The 17,483-nt window shown below is 49.1% G+C and overlaps 1 protein-coding gene across 8 annotated transcripts in view; it reads right to left on the bottom strand.

Moving 5' to 3' along the window:
• KANSL3 (KAT8 regulatory NSL complex subunit 3) overlaps positions 1-17,483 on the bottom strand; it is a 70,098-nt gene that overhangs the window by 44,337 nt on the left and 8,278 nt on the right. For 7 of the 8 annotated variants that reach the window (XM_075910939.1, XM_075910940.1, XM_075910941.1 and 4 more), the window contains exons 3-11: positions 17,034-17,204; positions 10,792-10,882; positions 10,292-10,477; positions 7,366-7,497; positions 6,409-6,525; positions 5,705-5,806; positions 5,518-5,589; positions 2,255-2,329; positions 1,372-1,529 (exon numbers count right to left, since the gene is read on the bottom strand). In XM_075910939.1, coding sequence (XP_075767054.1) covers positions 1,372-1,529; positions 2,255-2,329; positions 5,518-5,589; positions 5,705-5,806; positions 6,409-6,525; positions 7,366-7,497; positions 10,292-10,477; positions 10,792-10,882; positions 17,034-17,204 — 1,104 coding nt within the window. Of the gene's footprint in view, positions 1-1,371; positions 1,530-2,254; positions 2,330-5,517; positions 5,590-5,704; positions 5,807-6,408; positions 6,526-7,365; positions 7,498-10,291; positions 10,478-10,791; positions 10,883-14,901; positions 15,003-17,033; positions 17,205-17,483 lie in introns of those variants that run through there. The other variant, XM_075910943.1, reaches the window with a different exon arrangement.

Below are 17,483 nucleotides of genomic sequence, written 5' to 3'. Positions count from 1 at the left end.
ACATGTAACACCTGTCATAACTGTACCTGCATATTTTGGACATTAGGCCAAAATTCCTCTCTCGCATTCATTTCACAGCAGTGCAGCTCCAGCCATGTCAATGGGGTTACGCAGATTTACATCTGTGTGATTGCAGCAGGTGGCCCATGGCTCCCTGCCAGTCCCACAGCAGCCTCTCCTGCCAAACACCTCCTAGAGGAGTGCCCTTTGGGCACCACGAACAGCCAAAAGCCACCATCAAGAGCAGAGCCAAGAATGATTTGGAAAGGGAAAATCTACAGTAAGGATGTAATAGTGTAGTCAATTAACTGATAAGCAAAAGCTTATAGGTTAATGCGATAGACTACACGCATTTCTACCCCCCGCCCCAGTCCCCGCAGTAAATATTTTAGCAGGCTGGCTAACAGCCCAGCTCAGTCCTGGCTTGCGACAGGTCCAGGACCTATCTCTGCTGCGGCTCTGCATTTAAAGTGTATTAGGAGTCGGGCAGGCAGACAGCCCGGCTCAGTTCTGGCTCACGCTGGGTCCGGGAGCTCAGACCCACCCCTAAACAAGGGCTGCTACCACCCCGCACTGCTGCCTCTTTATCAGAGGCAGCAGCACGCAGTGGCAGGGGACTCCTTGGGAGTGAGGCGCACTGGCTGCTGGCCCCGCCCCCAGGGACTATAGAATAGTCGACTAACCGGTAAGAATTCATGAGGTTACTCGACTATTCAGTTAACTGATATTTAACAACCCTAGTCTACAGTATTCAGCAATGGGGGGATGTCCCTCACTCGGGGCTTTCAGCTTGTCAGTGGAAAGGAATACTGTAAAGCGGCTGTGGTCCATCACCCCACCCGCACCTACAGCTACTGTGATGAAAGCTCATACTAGAGAAAGACAAGGCCTGGGAGCCCTGGAGAAATGAGTTTGCCATTTGCCATGAACAGACAGCGCCAGGATGGCAGGAACAGCACAAGTTCCCCACACACGCTGCCCAGCCCACGTGCCTCCACTTGGATCTGGAAAAGGACGACTTGTAGCCACCAAGAGAACAGGACAACCCATGGCCCATCAAGCACTGACCGCCACAAGCTTACCAATGTGTGCAATTGGGAGGCGGATGTGTGATCCCTGGGAGCTGGACCTTGTCTTACCCATGCACTCCACGCAGGGGTTGTGATGGCAGGTCCCTCCCAACCTGGGCCTGATTTAAATTAACTTCCCAGAAATAAAAGGCTTTTTATCCCATTAGCCATCACGACTCCATCTACTTTCAGAACGAAGTCCCAGAACCCTCCTGCCAGGCCCATGGGCCCAACCAGACATTGCTCAAAGCTTCTAAAAGACTCGTGCCATGGAGATGCCATCTATGCCACAGCGCCATACCTCAGATTGTCATCCGCTCCTCCCACTACCACCAGGCTGTTATCAGCTCGGATTTTTTCTCGAAAATCTTCCATAGCTTCAGTGTTGCACTGCAAAGAATTCTGACCAACGACAAAGAGAACTGGGGTCTTCATGTCCAGCAGCGGGTCATCCACATCCTGCAGGAGCATTGGACGACAAGACATTTTAAAAGCGAAGGCCAAACCAAATGCAATGCTACATTGCCTAACAGTCTCAAGCCTGCACATTCAGAGTCATGACTTTCCAAGTTACGCTCCAAAGGGCATTTTCCCAGTGGAAAAATATGACCCTGACCACGGTTTTGGTACAGATCTGCCTCCTGCATGGAACTCATTATCTTCTATATGGAGGCAACACAGAGCCTGGGCCTACTCTTCTCACATACCCCCCAAACATGAGTGGCACAAGGACCCAAGGTCGCTCTGAGTCAGTCTTACACAGGCCAGCCAACAAAGGAGCACATCAGGCCACCAGAGAAGACTGCCTAAGTTGTTGTTCTTGTTGCTGGGTGCAAAACAAGGTGAGATGAACTGCCGTTTCTGGAGTGGGGCCTACGAGGGGCTCTAGAGGTGTGGTCTGAGGAACACTACACTGCTGTCACACCAAGGATGCAATCAAACCTTTGAGCACCTTCCACACCAGACTACTGCACTGTGATTCACTGCCTAGAGCCCGGATTGTTGGGACCCGGCTCTCCATTACTCCAAACACTAGAGTACGCTAGACTACACGCACATCCCCTCTTGAAAATACTTGAAGTATGAAGAATCAAACTTCTGACCCTTGCTCTTCTGGCTGGACTTTAAAGCAAGTTAACTAGCCAATCCTTTCCTATGAACTCTGAGCCCTGCTTTGAGCTTACCCCTCTGGGACCGTCCACTGTGAGCAGAGGGAATCCAAGGCACACTACTGCGGTGACGTACTCCATCACTGAGACCTGGAGAGACAGCATCATTAGCCAGAGATGTCCCAAAACATACAACTCGGGGTCAATGCAGTTTGCAGAGCTCCTGCTGCCAGGCTCCCTGCATTGCACAGACCTGGCGTCGGCAATGCCTCTTTCTAGGAAAAATCTCAAGCTCTTCATCTGCCTGCGCCCACAGCGATGGCGGCAGCAATACAGGGCCTTAGGGTGGGAAGGGAAGAAGAGGAGCTCTTCAGGGCTGGGACTGACAGCAGGCAGATCACCAGTCAAAGGCAGACTTTCCGTCACACGTAATGCTAGGAACAGATGACTCCAAACGTAAGCTCAGCAAGAAGCTGGGGCACCAGGTGATACAAGGTTTCACTTGGTGCGACGTAGTAAGTTAGCAGCTATGGATGCAGACAAGGCAAATAAACCAAGCAACAAGTAATATCACCCTGAAGTTAGATTCCTAGAATACTGCAACTGGAAAAGACCTTGAGAGGTCAAGTCCAGTCCCCTGCCCTCACGGCAGGACCAAGCACCACCATCTAGACCAGTGCTTCTCAACCTTTTTTTTTTTAATTTTTTTTATAAAGCATCCCTTTAAAAAAAAATAAAAAATCATAAGTGCCCCCAGTACCTACAGTTTTCAGGCACACACATTTTTTTCTACCATTGCAACACACTTGTTTAAACAACGTTATCATAGCCGGGCGGGCAATGAAATTTTTGGGTGTAAAAAGTACAAAAATAATAAAGCACTGTAAAACTTAACACAATAATTCAGTTTTCTCCAAATTTCAGTTGTGTTGATATACCCCCCCGACTTCTTTCAAGTACCCTTAAGGGTACTCGTACTACTGGTTGAGATACACTGATCTAGAACATCCCTGATAGATGTCTATCCAACCTGCTCTTAAATATTTCCAGAGATGGAGATTCCACAACCTCTGTAGGCAATTTATTCCAGTGTTTAACCACCCTGACAGTTAGGAAGTTTTTCCCAATGTCCAACCTAAACCTCCCTTGCTACAGTGTAAGCCCGCTGCTTCTTGTCCTGTCCTCAGAGACCAAGGAGAACAATTTTTCTCCCTCCTCCTTGTGACACCCTTTTAGATACTTGAAAACTGCTAGCATGTCCCATCTCAGTCTTCTAATTTCTAAACTAAAAAAGCCCAAATCTTTCAGTTTTCCCTCATAGCTGGTGTTCTCTAGACCTTTAATCATTCTTGTTGCTCTTCTCTGGATCCTCTCCAATTTTTCCACATATTTCTTGAAATGTGGTGCCCAGAACTGGACACAATACTGCAATTGAGGCATAATGAGCGTAGGGTAGAGTGGAAGAATGACTTATGTCTTGCTCACAACACTCCGGTTAATGCATTCCAGAATCATGTTTGCTTTTTTGCAACAGCATCACTGTTGACTCATACTTAGCTTGTGGTCCACTCTGAGCCTTAGATCCCTTTCTGCCGTACTCCTTCCTAGACAGTCGCTTCCCATTCTGTATGTGTGAAACTGATTGTTCCTTCCTAAGTGGAGCACTTTGTATTTGTCCTTATTAAACTTCATCCTATTTACCTCTGTCAATTTCTCCAGTTTGTCCAGATCATTTTGAATTATGACCCTATCCTCCAAAGCAGTTGCAACCCCTCCCAGATACAAATCATCTGCAAACTTAATAAGCATACTCTCTATGCCAACATCTAAATCATTGATGAAAATACTGAACAGAACCGGTCCCAAAACAGACCCCTCTGGAACCCCACTTTGTTATGCCAGCAGGATTGTGAACCATTAATAACTACTCTCCAAGAATGGTTATGCAGCCACTTATATACCCATCTTATAGTAGCCCCATCTAAGTTGTATTTGTCTAGTTTATTGACAATAAAATCATGCAAGACAGTATCAAATGCCTTACTAAAGTCTAGGTATACCACATCCACCGCTTCTCCCTTATCCACAAGACTTGTTTTCCTATCAATGAAAGCTATCAGATTGGTTTGACATGATTTGTTCTTTACAAATCCATGCTGGCTGTTACCTATCACCTTATTTTTTTCCAGATATTTGCAGATGGATTCCTTAATTACTTGCTCCATTATCGTTCCTGGCACAGAAGTTAAACTGACTGATCTGTAGTTTTCTGGGTTGTTCTTATTTCCCTTTTTATAGATGGGCACTAGATTTGCTCTTTTCCAGTCTTCTGGAATCTCTCCTGTCTTCCATGTTTTTTCAAAGATGATAGCTAGAGGCTCAGATACCTCCTCTATCAGCTCCTGGAGTATTCTAGAATGCATTTCATCAGATCCTGGTGACATGCAGACATCTAACTTTTCTATGTAATTTTTAACTTGTTCTTTTTTTATTTTGTCTTCTAAACCTGCTTCATTCCCACTAGTATTCACTACGTCAGGCATCCCGTCACCATCAATCTTGGTGAAAACTGAAATAAAGAAGTCGTTAAGCACCTCTGCCATTTCGAAGTTTCCTGTTATTGTTTCTGCCTCTTCACTGAGCAGTGGGCCTACCAGGTCCTTGGTCTTTCCCTTGCTTCTAATATATTTAAAGAATGTCTTCTTGTTACCCTTTGGCTACGTCTAGACTACAAGCCTCTTTTGAAAGAAAGCATCTAGACTGCAACCACTTCTTTCAAAAAAGTGAGCCGCTTTTTCGAAAGAGCACCCAGGCAGTCTGGATGCTCTCTTTCGAAAAAGCTTTGTTTGCATTCAAGAACGCCTTTTTTCGAAAGAGCACTTTAAAAAAAAGGCGTTTTTCCTCGCAAAATGAGGTTTACCATGGTCGAAAAAACTGCCACATTCTTTCAATTTAATTTCAAAAGTACACAGTGGCAGTCTAGATGCAGGGGAAGTTTTTTCAAAAAAATGCCACTTTTTTCGGAAAAACCCTGTAGTTTAGACACACCCTCTATGTCTCTAGCTAGTCTGAGCTCGTTTTGTGCCTTTGCCTTTCTAATCTTGCCTCTGATCGGCCACACAAGTGCCTTTGATCTGGTAATAAAAGATCCAGGGACTAGCAGGGTTCCTTGCTGTTTGATCCTTGCCTTGGGTATGCCTTAGGGCAGCTCTCTTCAATTACCACCTGTAGACCAAGCACCAGGAGGGCATTTGGAAATAAGCCAATCCAGGTGACTCTTATCAAGAGGTACAGCGTAAAGTGGCCTCAGCTAGGGTGCAAGACACAAAGGTACTTACGTGACAGGCCACCAAGGATCCTGTGTTCCACCCAATCAGGATGATGGGCTTGTGGGAGAAATGATTGTGGATCTGGCCAAGAAAGAAGGAGGAGTGAGAGGAACGAACAGTGCTGGGCAAGCACAGGGCAGGTAATGGGCATTAAAGGCAGACACGACATGCCCATCTCAGACGCCCTCACACTTACCTCCAGCACTTTGCCTCTGACTGCACCAATCATGTGTTCAAGACACTGCAACACTCCCACCCCGGAGCCATTATTCAGCAGGTGGGTGGCAACAGGGATCACCTGGAACACAAGCCACATGAATTGTAGGAGTGCCACTGTGGAGCAGTATGTATCGCGGATAGGGATGCACCAACTGGGGCAAAAATACACAGTCAGGACTCGGGGCTTTCCTGCTATTCCCCTACCAATCGCCCCAGTTCTCCTGGCTTCCGTCCAACAGAGCTGATGGAGCCATTTCATTGGAGCAGCACTTCACCCAGGCAGAAGACAAGCTACCAGACACCAAATACGCCCTTTCCCGACCTGTTCCTACTGGAGAATCCCTGCCTCATACTCTTCAATCCACTCCACTGGACAATTCCTCTGGTCCCTTCTAAGCTGCAGCTGCAGAATTCTGAGCTAGGACACAACGTCTCCTACTCAAGCCCACGGCAACACTGGCAGGGACAACTCCTCCTGGAGGACCAAGCAGTACGGGCCTGAGCGAAGCTGCTCAAGGAGAGGGCCTCTCTGCTGAAGCCATCAGCACCATGAAGCATTGTTGGGCGTTTGCCAGCAGCTGCAGGGGCCCAGAAGCCAGGTGAACAGCAGTCACACTGCCCTAGAAAGGCTACTGGTATGAACATCCACTCATCCCTTCCAAGACATGCAGAGTTACAAACCTTTCCCAGGCAGGAGAGCTGTGACTGCCAGAACCGGTGACGGCGCGAGGTGGGGAACATAGAACTGGAGGGTCCAGAGGATGCAATCAGGATGAGCGGAGAACCAGGCAACTTGCCCTACAAAATTTGCCACAACAGAAAGATAAGGGAAACAGCTTCCTTTCCCTCAGGCATGCCCCTCCCCAGTCTCCTTGGCAGGACAGGACAGGGTAGGAAAACCACCAACAAATGCACCAGTCGCTGCCCCCGCCCAACCCTCCCCCAGCTGTGCCGAGCACAGAGGAGCAAGCGAAAAGCTTTGTGCAAGGTAAGAGTGACGGTCACTTAAACACACAACCAGTACTGCCACCAGCCAAAACATGCCCTCGAGCACTCTCTGCCCTAGGTGCAGAGGGCATGAGATGGCCAGCAGGAGGTCAGAGCACCTGTGCTGCACTGAGAGCAAGCCTTACTAGCTAACCGAGCTATGGGTGACGGACAAAAGGACAAGCCTAGCCCAGGTCTCCTAGAACAGGGACTAAACACCTCCCCAGGGCACAGGCTAAAAGGAAAGCTAGAGACCCTGCCTTGCTCATCCTGGAAGCAGGTGTCATGGAAGACGTGGTCTTGCACGGTGCTGCATTCTAGCACAACACTCTCATCTGTGGAGTCTGACAGTCCCTGCTCACAGGGCGAGTCACACAACACACACCTAGCAGGGAAGGGCAGTGCCAGATAAGGAAGGCTGCAGAGAGAGAAAAGGCAGTGTGGAGACACTGGCTCTGAAGGAGGAGAAAGAGGGCTCTCTGAAGATAGGAAGTACTGGGGGTAGGGACACCATGACAGAGATCATGATGCTGGATGTGCCAGAGGGAATGGGATGGAGAAGTGGAGAGGACTGGGGAGAGCAAGTAGACTGGGGCACCAACCAGACACTGAGCTGAGCTCCTCACCCTACACACTCAGGGATGTACTCACGGGTTTATTATGTGACAAGACACCCACAGCTGGGTCCCACGGTCTCTTCAAGAGGAGGGAGAGCGCCTCGGCCCCTGCTGCCCCTGTCTTTGTGGTGGACGAGAGCAGCATCCTGTCAATCAGGGTGGGGATCTGAAACCAAAGGCCAGACCATGAATGAACAAACTTATTAACTACATGCCCGATATCCAATGGGATCTTCCTTCAGAACTGATTTCACTGTCTACAGCAGAACATGGAAAATTCTGCTAGCTTCTCCCCGGCAAAGGGAGAATGCCCACTTGGCCCTCCCCTTCCTCCCCCAGTGGTACAAGCAAGGGGCTGTGGAGGAGATGGCCACCAGCAATTCCAGTTCCTTTTGTCAGCAGAGACTCACTCCTCAGACACTGATGAGCACCAAGTGTCAACCCAACACAAGGAGAGTCTATGTGCGGCGTCTGCACATGCTTTTGTCTCAACATGCAACTGCCATCTCTGGACAGCTCCACTGGCTTCTCCTTATCCAGTTACACACAGAGCTTAAAACCCAGCATGCATTTCTCCAGCCTCATGAACAGACAGTGGTGCCTGCTCCGTCCAGTCAACTGGCACTGCACTTTGCTTTAATCCCATGACATCATCTCATTGTAACTGACACAAAAGCCTTTTCCTTTGCGCCGCCTGCTGTCCGGCGGACCCCTTCCCTCTACTCCACTGATCCTCCATTTTAGCTAGAGCAGCCAATTAACCACAGTTAACCCAAGCAAATAACACAAAACAAAATAATTAGATTAAAAAAAACAGTCATGATTAATTGCAGTTTTAATTGCCCTGAAACAATACCAATTTAAATTTATTATAAATGTTATGGGTGCTTTTCTATATTTTTAAATGTATTGATTTCAATTACAACACAGAATGCAGAGTGCTTGCTTTATATCAGTTTTGATTTAAAATATATGCAAAGATGAAAGAAAGACTAGTTTTCATTTCACATCATACACTATCATAAAAGTGAAACTTCCACATGTAGACTTTTTTGTTATATAACTGCACTCAAAAACAAAACAATGTAAAACATTAGAGCCTATAAGTCCACTCAGTTCTACTTCTTGTTCTGCCAGTCGCTAAGCCAAACAAGTCTGTTTACAGCTACGAGAGCTAATGCTCCCAACTTCTTTTTTACAATATCACCTGAAAGTGAGACCAGGGGTTGGCATGGCACTGCTGTAGGTATTTACGTGGGTGCGGTAGGTACCACTACAAGGTACTGGCGTGCCAGAGATTCATTCACATGCCCATTCCTGCTTCAACTTTTTATTAGTGCAAATATTTGTAACTAGAAATAATAATCAGGGCTCTCAATTAGCTACAGTTAACACATACAATTAACTTACAACAATTCATGGGGTTTTTTTAAAATGTTAATTGCACACCAAGGCGCCACCCCTGGGGTGCTGACGCATGCGTCCAGTGCAGGGGTGCTTCTCCTCTTCCCACCACCCTCCTCCACTGCTGCTCCCATTGCTTCCTCCCATCCATGGAGCTGCCCCTGGCCAAGATGCTCCAGACCAGGAACTTGCCTCCTGTCTGCTGCACAGAGCAGGGGTGGGGGCAGCAGGGGGGCTAATGTCTGGGTGCTCCCTTCCTTCCACATGTGCCCAGACACTGCTGATCTGGGGCTGGAAACAGAGGGAGCCTGTCTGCTTCTGCTGGCTGAAAAAGCATTCAGGCTCCGGAGTGCTCTGCTTAAAGAGACAGCGCTCCCCCCAACACCAAATATATAAAGAAGTGACAGTCTATTATTGCTTAACAGTGGAAAACAAACCGCGATTAATGGCAATAATTTTTTGGATTGTTCAACAGCCATAACTTTAGACATTTACAGCAGAGAGATCAGCTCTCTCAGACCTGCTCATTCTTCTGCACCTCTAATATTTATTGTAGGGAAGTCAGTTTGTATGATGAGTGGCTATGCAAAATTACATTTTCTGTTGTTATTTTCCTCTTCATTGAGGAATGGACCTACCCTGTCCTTGGTCTTCCATCATCATCCCCACCTCACTCTGATACAAACTATAGATCTCAAGCCCTTTCCAAAGTAGCTCAGTATCATTAGTCCCATTTTATTTATGGGGAAACCGAGTCACAGATGGATGATGTGACTTGCCCAAGGCTATCCAGCAGACCCGTGGCAGAGTAAGGAAAACAGACCAGGCTCCCAGTGCAGCACTTCCTAAGAGCCCTCTATTTCTCTGAATCACTTTAATAAAAGTTTAGAAACTAATATGTTGCCCATCTATAACAACTCTCATCCCAGGAGCTCTGTGAGCTTTACAAACCTAATTGTTCGTAAATTGCTTACAACCTCCATGTAAATTATTAGTCCTCTTTTACAAATCTACCTAAGATAACAGGGTGCCCTACATGCTATGCTGTACCCCTCCCAACCCCTGCTGTGGCAGGGAAAAACTGTTATCCCTGCACATAGGGGAACTAAGGCACACAGAAGTTAAGGAATTTTCCCAGGGTTGTACAGAAGCCTATCAAGAAAGTGAGGAAAGGAGAGGACGCTAGCCTGATACTTGAGAGCCTGGGTTAGTTAACCCAGGCTCTCAAGTACCAGGCTAGCGACCTCTCCTTTCCTCACTTTCTTGATAGGGCAACAAGGCCAAGAGAGGCTAAGTGACTTGCTGAAGGTCATGCAATGATACAGCAGTACAGCCAGAGAAAAACTAGGAGTCTCCCCTCCTTACCCTGTGCACAAGGCTCAAATTCCCCAAGCTGGTACAGTGGGGAAGGGAAAGAGAATGGGGGGGTGGGAAGTCCCCCCGTCACCCAGAAAGGAGATAAATGTCCCATCAGTTTCTCCTGAACAAACCATTTGATGAGAAAGTAGGTAGTAAGTGAAAGCCAAGTACATCCCAGAACTCATTGTGTGTATCACCTTTCCCTTTAGTGTCTGCAGAGCATCCAGGTAAGCAGCCAACATAGGTAAACTGAGCGTCTCCACCAGTGTGGTGTGAAGCCACTGGATCAGCTTGGTGTCCCAGTTCACGCTGGCCAGAGCTTGGCGGACCCGCCGGGCGCATTTGTCCACTGCTATCCTCCTCAGCACTGGCTCATTGCAAGCCTAAAAACAAGCGAAGCAGGCCACATGGGCATAAGGAAAGTGAGTAAGTGTGCAAGGGCCACAGAGAATCCACAGGGGCAAAACTTGCTGCTAAAGCCTCTCTACCCCTGGTCATGAACATGGACCAATCCTCCTCCCACTGAAGACCATTTTCTAATCCATATCAAAGTCACAAGGCTGTTTATGGTGGAGGCTGTAAGAGCTAAGGACCTAGACTGTCCTGTGTTTCATCTGCTGTTGCCAGAAAGCACTATGTGCAAAAGGAGGAAATGCAGCTGCTGCAGCTTGTAGAGATGAGAGAAGACAAATCTTACCCCTTCGTTAGCCAAACGGGCCAGTCGGTCAGACTGCAAGGCTTTAAGGATCTTATTAAATAGCTTGTTCTGAGCCATTGTCCAACCCGACCTACAAAGGGAAACCGAGAGAGTAGTTTAGACAGGACATCAAAGGGTTTAGCTCAACGTTACATTTTATTACTCCTAACTCTTAAAACAATGCAATAAGGGTGCAAGTAAATAAGACTGTGCAGTCGATCATTGGTGCTTCTGTTAGCATCCAGGAGTTAATGGCTCGCAGTCCTGTGTTCAGATTCAATAGAACAGAATACTAGAACTGGAAGGGACCTTGAGAGGTCATCAGGTATAGACTCCTGCCCTCACAGCAGGACCAAGCTCTGTCTAGATCATCCCTGACAGATGTTTATTAACCAACTCAGATTCCACAACATCCAGAAGCAATTTATTCCAGTGCTTAACCACCCTTACAGGAAGTTTTTCCAAATGTCCAACCCCAACCTCCCTTGCTGCAATTTAAGACCACTGCTTCTTGTCCTATCATCAGAGGCCCAGGAGAACAGTTTTTCTCCCTCCTCCTTGTGAGTTGAAAACTGCTATCACGTCCCCGCTGAGTCTTCTCTTTTCCAAACTAAACAAACCCAATTGTTTCACTCTTATCATAGAACCACAGAGCTGGAAGAGACCTCACAAGGTCATCAAGTCCAGCTGCCTGCTCTAGACAAGACCAATCCCAACTAAATCAACCCAGCCAGGGCTTTGTCAAGCCGAGACTTAAACAACTCTAGGGATGGAGACTCCACTACTTCCCTAGGTAACCCATTCCAGTGCTTCACCACTCTCCTAGTGAAATAGTTTTTCCTAATATCCAACCTGGACATCTCCTACCACAACTTGAGACCATTGCTCCTTGTTCTGCCATTCGTCACTACTGAGAACAGCCTCTCTCCATCCTCTTTGGAACCTCCCTTCAGGAAGTTGAAGGCTGCTCTCAAATCCCCCCTCATAGGTTGTGTTTTCTAGACCTTTAATCATTTTTGTTGCTCTTCTCTGGACTTCTCCAATTTCTCCATGTTTCCTGAAACATGGTGCCCAGAACTGGACATAATACTCTGAGAGCTAATCAGTGCAGAGTAGAGCAGAAGAACAACTTCTTGTGTCTTGCTTACAACACTCCTGTTAAGCAAACATGATTCTGGGATGCATTTTTTTGCAACAGCGTCACACTATTGACTCATGTTTAGCTTGTGGTCCACTATGACCTCTAAATCCCTTTCTGCCGTACTCCTTCCTAGACAGTCGCTTCCCATTCTGTGAGAGAGAAAACGGATTGTTCCTTCCTAAGTGGAGTACAGTAAAACTCCACTGGTCCGGCATCCAATGCTCGGGCACTCCTGATGGTCCATCGGGAACCCAGAAGTGCTCCGGGCAGTCAGACAATTGGAGCTGCTCTGCGCCCGGCTTTCCCAATTCAGCCGCTGCTGAAACTGACCAGCAGCTGAATCGGGGAAGCCGGGGGCAGAGCAGCTGGGGTGCTGCCGGGTTGCTCCCGTAGCGCTGCCCCTCGGGGTGTCCCCAGGAGCAGCTGGGGTACTGCCAGGTTGGTCTCGCAGCGCTGAGGGGCAGCGCTACTGAACCAACCCAGCAGCATCCCAGCTGCTCTACCGCAGGCGTCCCTGATTCAGCTGCTGCTGAAAATGACCAGCAGCGGCTGAATCAGGGACGCCTGGAGCAGAGCCGGACTATCAGAAGGGGGGGCTATGAGGGGTCTGAGGTGGCACTCCCCCCTGTGATGGCGCATTGGGGTTTTCCCACCTCCTGCACCCCCGTAGTGGCACGAACAGACTGCACCAGCCAGTAGAATAGAGGGAGTTTATTGCTTCTCCAGGATACAGCACAGCACAGATGTCATCTGGTTACAGGGCAGGCCTAGGATGCCTCAGCCCCCCTTGAGATGGGGGAGACTGGGCCCCTAAATTCCAGCCCCTTTCCCTAGGCTGTCTCCTCCATGCCCCCAGACAGAAACTAACTCACCCCCTTCCAGCCCTGCCCCCCAGCCAGGGCTCCACTCCCCTTCTTCCCATTGTTCTGCTCCCTGGGGAAGAACTCAGAAGCCCCCTTGCATAATGACTCATCCCCTGCCCTGCTGGGCTGTGCTGTGCTGCAGGCAGCAGCCAGTGAAGGTCACTCACAACCCACTTCCCAGCATAGCAACCAGCAAGGTACCCCCACTACGTCACACCCCCACCCCACCCTAGGCCCCTCATAGCCCCCCCTTCTGATAGTCCGGCATATCTGATAATCCAGCACCCCCTGGGTCCTAAAGGTGCCAGATTCTCGGAAGTTTACTGTACTTTGCATTTGTCCTTATTAAACTTCATCCTATTTACCTCAGATCATTTCTCTACTCTGTCCAGATCATTTTGAATTATGACCCTATCCTCCTAATCGCTTGCAGCCCCTCCCAGCTTGGTGTCATCCGCAAAGTTTGCACATGTACGCTCTATGCCAGGGGTGGGCAAGAGGCTGCCAATGGGCTGGATGCCAAGCAGCCAGCAGATGCCTTGCTGGGACCCTTAAGCACAGCTCAGCGATGCCACGTTAAATGTGGCTGCTCTATTCTGGGAGCAAGGAGGGAGGCTTTGTGCTGTCCCGGCCACCAACAAAATCTCTCAGCTCCCATTGGCCAATTTCTGAGCAATAGCAGCTGAGATATTTTGCTGGCAGCAGGTGCAGCCAACGAAGCCTCCTCCCTCCCTCCTCCCCTTCATCCTGCCCAGAGCAGAGCCAAGTGGAGCAGCTTGCGACTTGCAGCCTTCAGGTTCCTGCAGAGCTGCTGACTAGGAGCTGTCTAGGTAAGCACCTCCCAGCCAGAGCCTGCCTCTGGCACCCCATTCCCTCTCTCCCCCAACTATCTGCCCCAGGCCAGCACCCAAACTCTCTATACTCCTTTTCCCCAGGTCACAACTCCCTCCCAGACCCTGCACCCTCCCCCCCGGCCAGAATCCTCACCTGCACCCATACTCCCTCTCTGACCCTGCACCCCATTTCCCTTTCCTTAGTCATTACCCAAATCCTCTGCACCCCCTTCACCCAAGTCACAATCCCCTCCTAGAGCCCTTCCCCCAGGCCAGAATCCTCTCCTACACCCATACTCCCTCCTGGACTCTGCACCCCAAGCCTCTGCCCCAGATCACAACCCCCTCTTCACCCAAACTCCCTCTCAGACTTCACACACCCTCCTGCATCCCAGTCTCCTACACCAAGCTTCCTTCTGCACCCAACCCTCTGTCCCAGACCCTAAACCCCCTTGGAAGAAATGCAGCCCTTGACTACTTGCCAAAATCTTGGAGTGGCCCTCCATTAAAAGTTATTGCCCACTCCTGGTCAATGCCATTGTCTAAATCATTGCTGAAGATATTGAACAGAACCACTCCCAAAACTGATCCCTGTGGCACCCCATTCATTATGCCCTTCCAGCCTGACTGTGAGCCATTGATAACTCCTCTCTGGAAATGGTTATCCAACCAGTTATGCACCCACCTTACAGTAGTCCCATCCATGCTGTATTTTCCAGTTTACTGATAAAAGTGTTATGCAAGACTGTATTAAATGCTTTACTAAAACATTTGGCAGCTTCTACATAGGTATGCCATGTCTACCGCTTCCCCCTTATCCACAAGGCTTGTTATCCTATCCAAAAAGTTACCAGGTTGGTTTGACATGATTTGTTATTTACAAATCCATGCTGTTACTGATCACCTTATTATCCTCCAGATGTTTGCAGATGGATTCCCTAATTATTTGCTCCATTATCTTTCCTGGTACAGAAGTTAAGCATGCGTGTTGTGTTCTCAGCGCATCTCTCCAGCTGGCCATGCCTGCTCCATGCACCAAGAGATCCCTGGCTTGGAGCCATTCCGAGGTGCTGGACCTCACCAGCGTTTGGGGAGAGGAGGCCATCCAGTCCCAGCTGTGCTCTAGCTGCAGGAATTACCTTACTTATGGTACATCTCTAGGGGCAGACCCAAAAGGGGCCATGACCAGGATGCACTGCAGTGTAGGGTCAGTGAAGGAGCTGTGAAATGCCTACCACAGATTAAACCGCCGCTCTGGTGCTGCGCCCATTACCTGCAGGTTCTACAAAGAGCTGGATGACATACTTGGGAGTGACCCCACCTCCACTCCGAAGACCCCCATGGATTCCTCAGGGGCTCAGGGACCATCTGACACTGGAACAAGACAGGAGGAGGAAGTTGTGGCAGAGTGCGCTCAGGGCAAGAAGGCCAGAGCCAGAGGAGGACTCGGCAGCCATAGAAGCTTGCAGCAGAAGCCATTTGTGTACCCTGCAGCCCTTGGAGGCTGTGTGGATGATGCACCTGGTAAGTGGGTTAGGAAAGCACTTGAGCTACTTGCCAGGTGCAGGAAGGTTACAGAAAGGAGGCTGGGCTCTGTGTGATGCTGCTACCAGTGGGGGATCGGCAAAAAGACCATTGACACAATCATTTACGCCTCGGTAATCTGCCTCACAGATCTCATCAAAAGCAACACCCTTTAAAACACCGTGGTATTTGACCCCAGCAGGTGACATTCCCTCGCACTGTGCCATCAGCGAAGCCTCCGTGGGAGCGGGGTCGGCTGGAGCAGCCCCTGTCCGTGGAAGGCCCAGTCCGGCTCAGCTTCCCTGCCACAGGTTACACACTGTGGCTCCCGAGGAGCCGGACCAACAGGGGCTGTTGGCCTGCTCCTGGGGAGGCATTGGGACAGGCTCTGCAGTACAAAGCTCAGCTAACCTTGATACTGCAGAGCCTGCAGTGTGTGTAACCACTAAGATTTTTAGCGATTACATGGTTACCTTTTTTAATGACTTTTTACATCCCTAGTCAAGAGACACTGAGATATTACACAACCAGGGACAAAAGCCCATAGATAGATGGGGGGGGGCCTGCTTCTAGCTGATTTCTAACCCCATTCCTTAGCCAAAGATCCTCTTTCCTTCCTAACAAACAAAACACTGGCAGAGAAAGCATTTACCATCAATGTTTTAGGAAGAAACAAAGAGTTACTTGCTCCAGGCTGCAGACCAAATTGCACATGCAAAACTGAGGAACAGTATCTTACACACAACAGAAGAGTGTCTGCTTCCTCCGGGTACAGTCTGCAGATGATCTGAAGAGAAAGGCCTCTGAAATGGGGACCAGACAGCTAATACATAGAAGAGCAACTGAAAGCTCTTCCTAGAAATATTTTGCTTGACTGAAGAGTGACGGAGGAAGAGAGGAAAAGGGGCTCGGACAACTGGAACTTTAATACTCCCCCCGCTGCGGCTCTGCGAGGGAAGTATTTTAGGAGTTATTGCAGAGCCACAGAAGGGAGTAGCTCCCGGTACCTAGCGTGAGCCGGGACTGAGCCGGGCTACCTACCTGCCGGCTCCTGAATTACTTTTCATGAAGAGCCGCAGAAGGGAGTAGTTCGACCTGGGACTGAGCTAGGCTGCCTGCCCACTGGCTCCTAAAATACTCTTAGTGCAAAGCCACAGCAGGGGTAACTGTTGGACGTGGCACAAGCCGGGACTGAGTGCTTGCAGTGCTAACCCTTAGTGATTCATCGTGTAGTCGACACAATTAATGAATTACATGCTTTTAACATCCCTACTATCCAACACACATTACTTAACTACAGCCTAAGCCTGTGTATCACCCAAGACAGCATTACAGAAAGAGAAGCAGTGAGAAGTGCAAGCCTGCTTAATTTCTGCAACTGAGTAACACTTTGTCCTTTTATAGCTCTTTTCACATCAGGATCTCCAAGCATGTGACAAACATTAATTCTCCCAGGCAAACAGAACCCAGAGGCGGCATGGACCAGGGGCTAGGGCATGGACAGAGTCAGGAGACCTGGATTCTCCTCTTAGCTCTGCCTCTGACCTGCTATGGGAACCAGGGCAAGTCATTTCCCTTCTTCCTCAGTGTCCCCTCCTACCCTTTGCACTGCTCTAGACTCTTTGGGATGGGAACTCTCTTACCTCCATAGACAGTGGATAGCACTATGGAGTCCAATCTCAGTTGAGGACTCTTCCAAGGTAGTGGATTCCAACCAAGAGGATTCCTGAATCCCAACCCTCTATCCCAACCCTGAATCCCAATGCCTCTATGCATTACCCTTTTCAGGATGCTTATTTTGTTTCTCTTCCCAGGTAATAAAATAGCCTCTCACTAGGCACCGCAGCACAGAAACACCCAACAGTAGCCTACACACATTACCTGCTCATGTGCTCCTCCCAGTCATCTGGGGGAGGAGGGGCATCGGCATCCGTGCGGGCAAAGATCACGTGGCGCTCACACTCGTTCATCACACTGCGTGCTTTCTGGTTGTCGTAGAGTGGGACAGGCATGGGGGCGACAGTTTCCACATCGAGGGGGATATCGGCCTCACTGAAAGAAGAGCTGGGATTTCAGAGAACAGGTCTCTGCCCTATCACAGGACCTTTACAGCAGCAGGTTTCTCAACGCAAACCAGGAATTGGATACACACTGCCCTGGGAAGCCTGAGCAAGATGGACAGAGACAACACACCAGTGCCCACCTGTCTGAAAGCACATGGCTCCTCCAAGTTGATTTCATTCTCCACCCCACCCCATCCCCCATCAGTATCCAAAACACAGCCTGAGAAGCTGCTGCCACTGAAGCAGAAGACAGAATTGCTCTGGTTTT

Source organism: Pelodiscus sinensis, chromosome 28 (genome assembly GCF_049634645.1).
Source record: "Pelodiscus sinensis isolate JC-2024 chromosome 28, ASM4963464v1, whole genome shotgun sequence".
Lineage (NCBI taxonomy): Eukaryota > Metazoa > Chordata > Testudines > Trionychidae > Pelodiscus > Pelodiscus sinensis.
The sequence above is the reverse complement of the archived record's forward strand: the minus strand, read 5'-3'. Positions and strand labels throughout refer to the sequence as shown.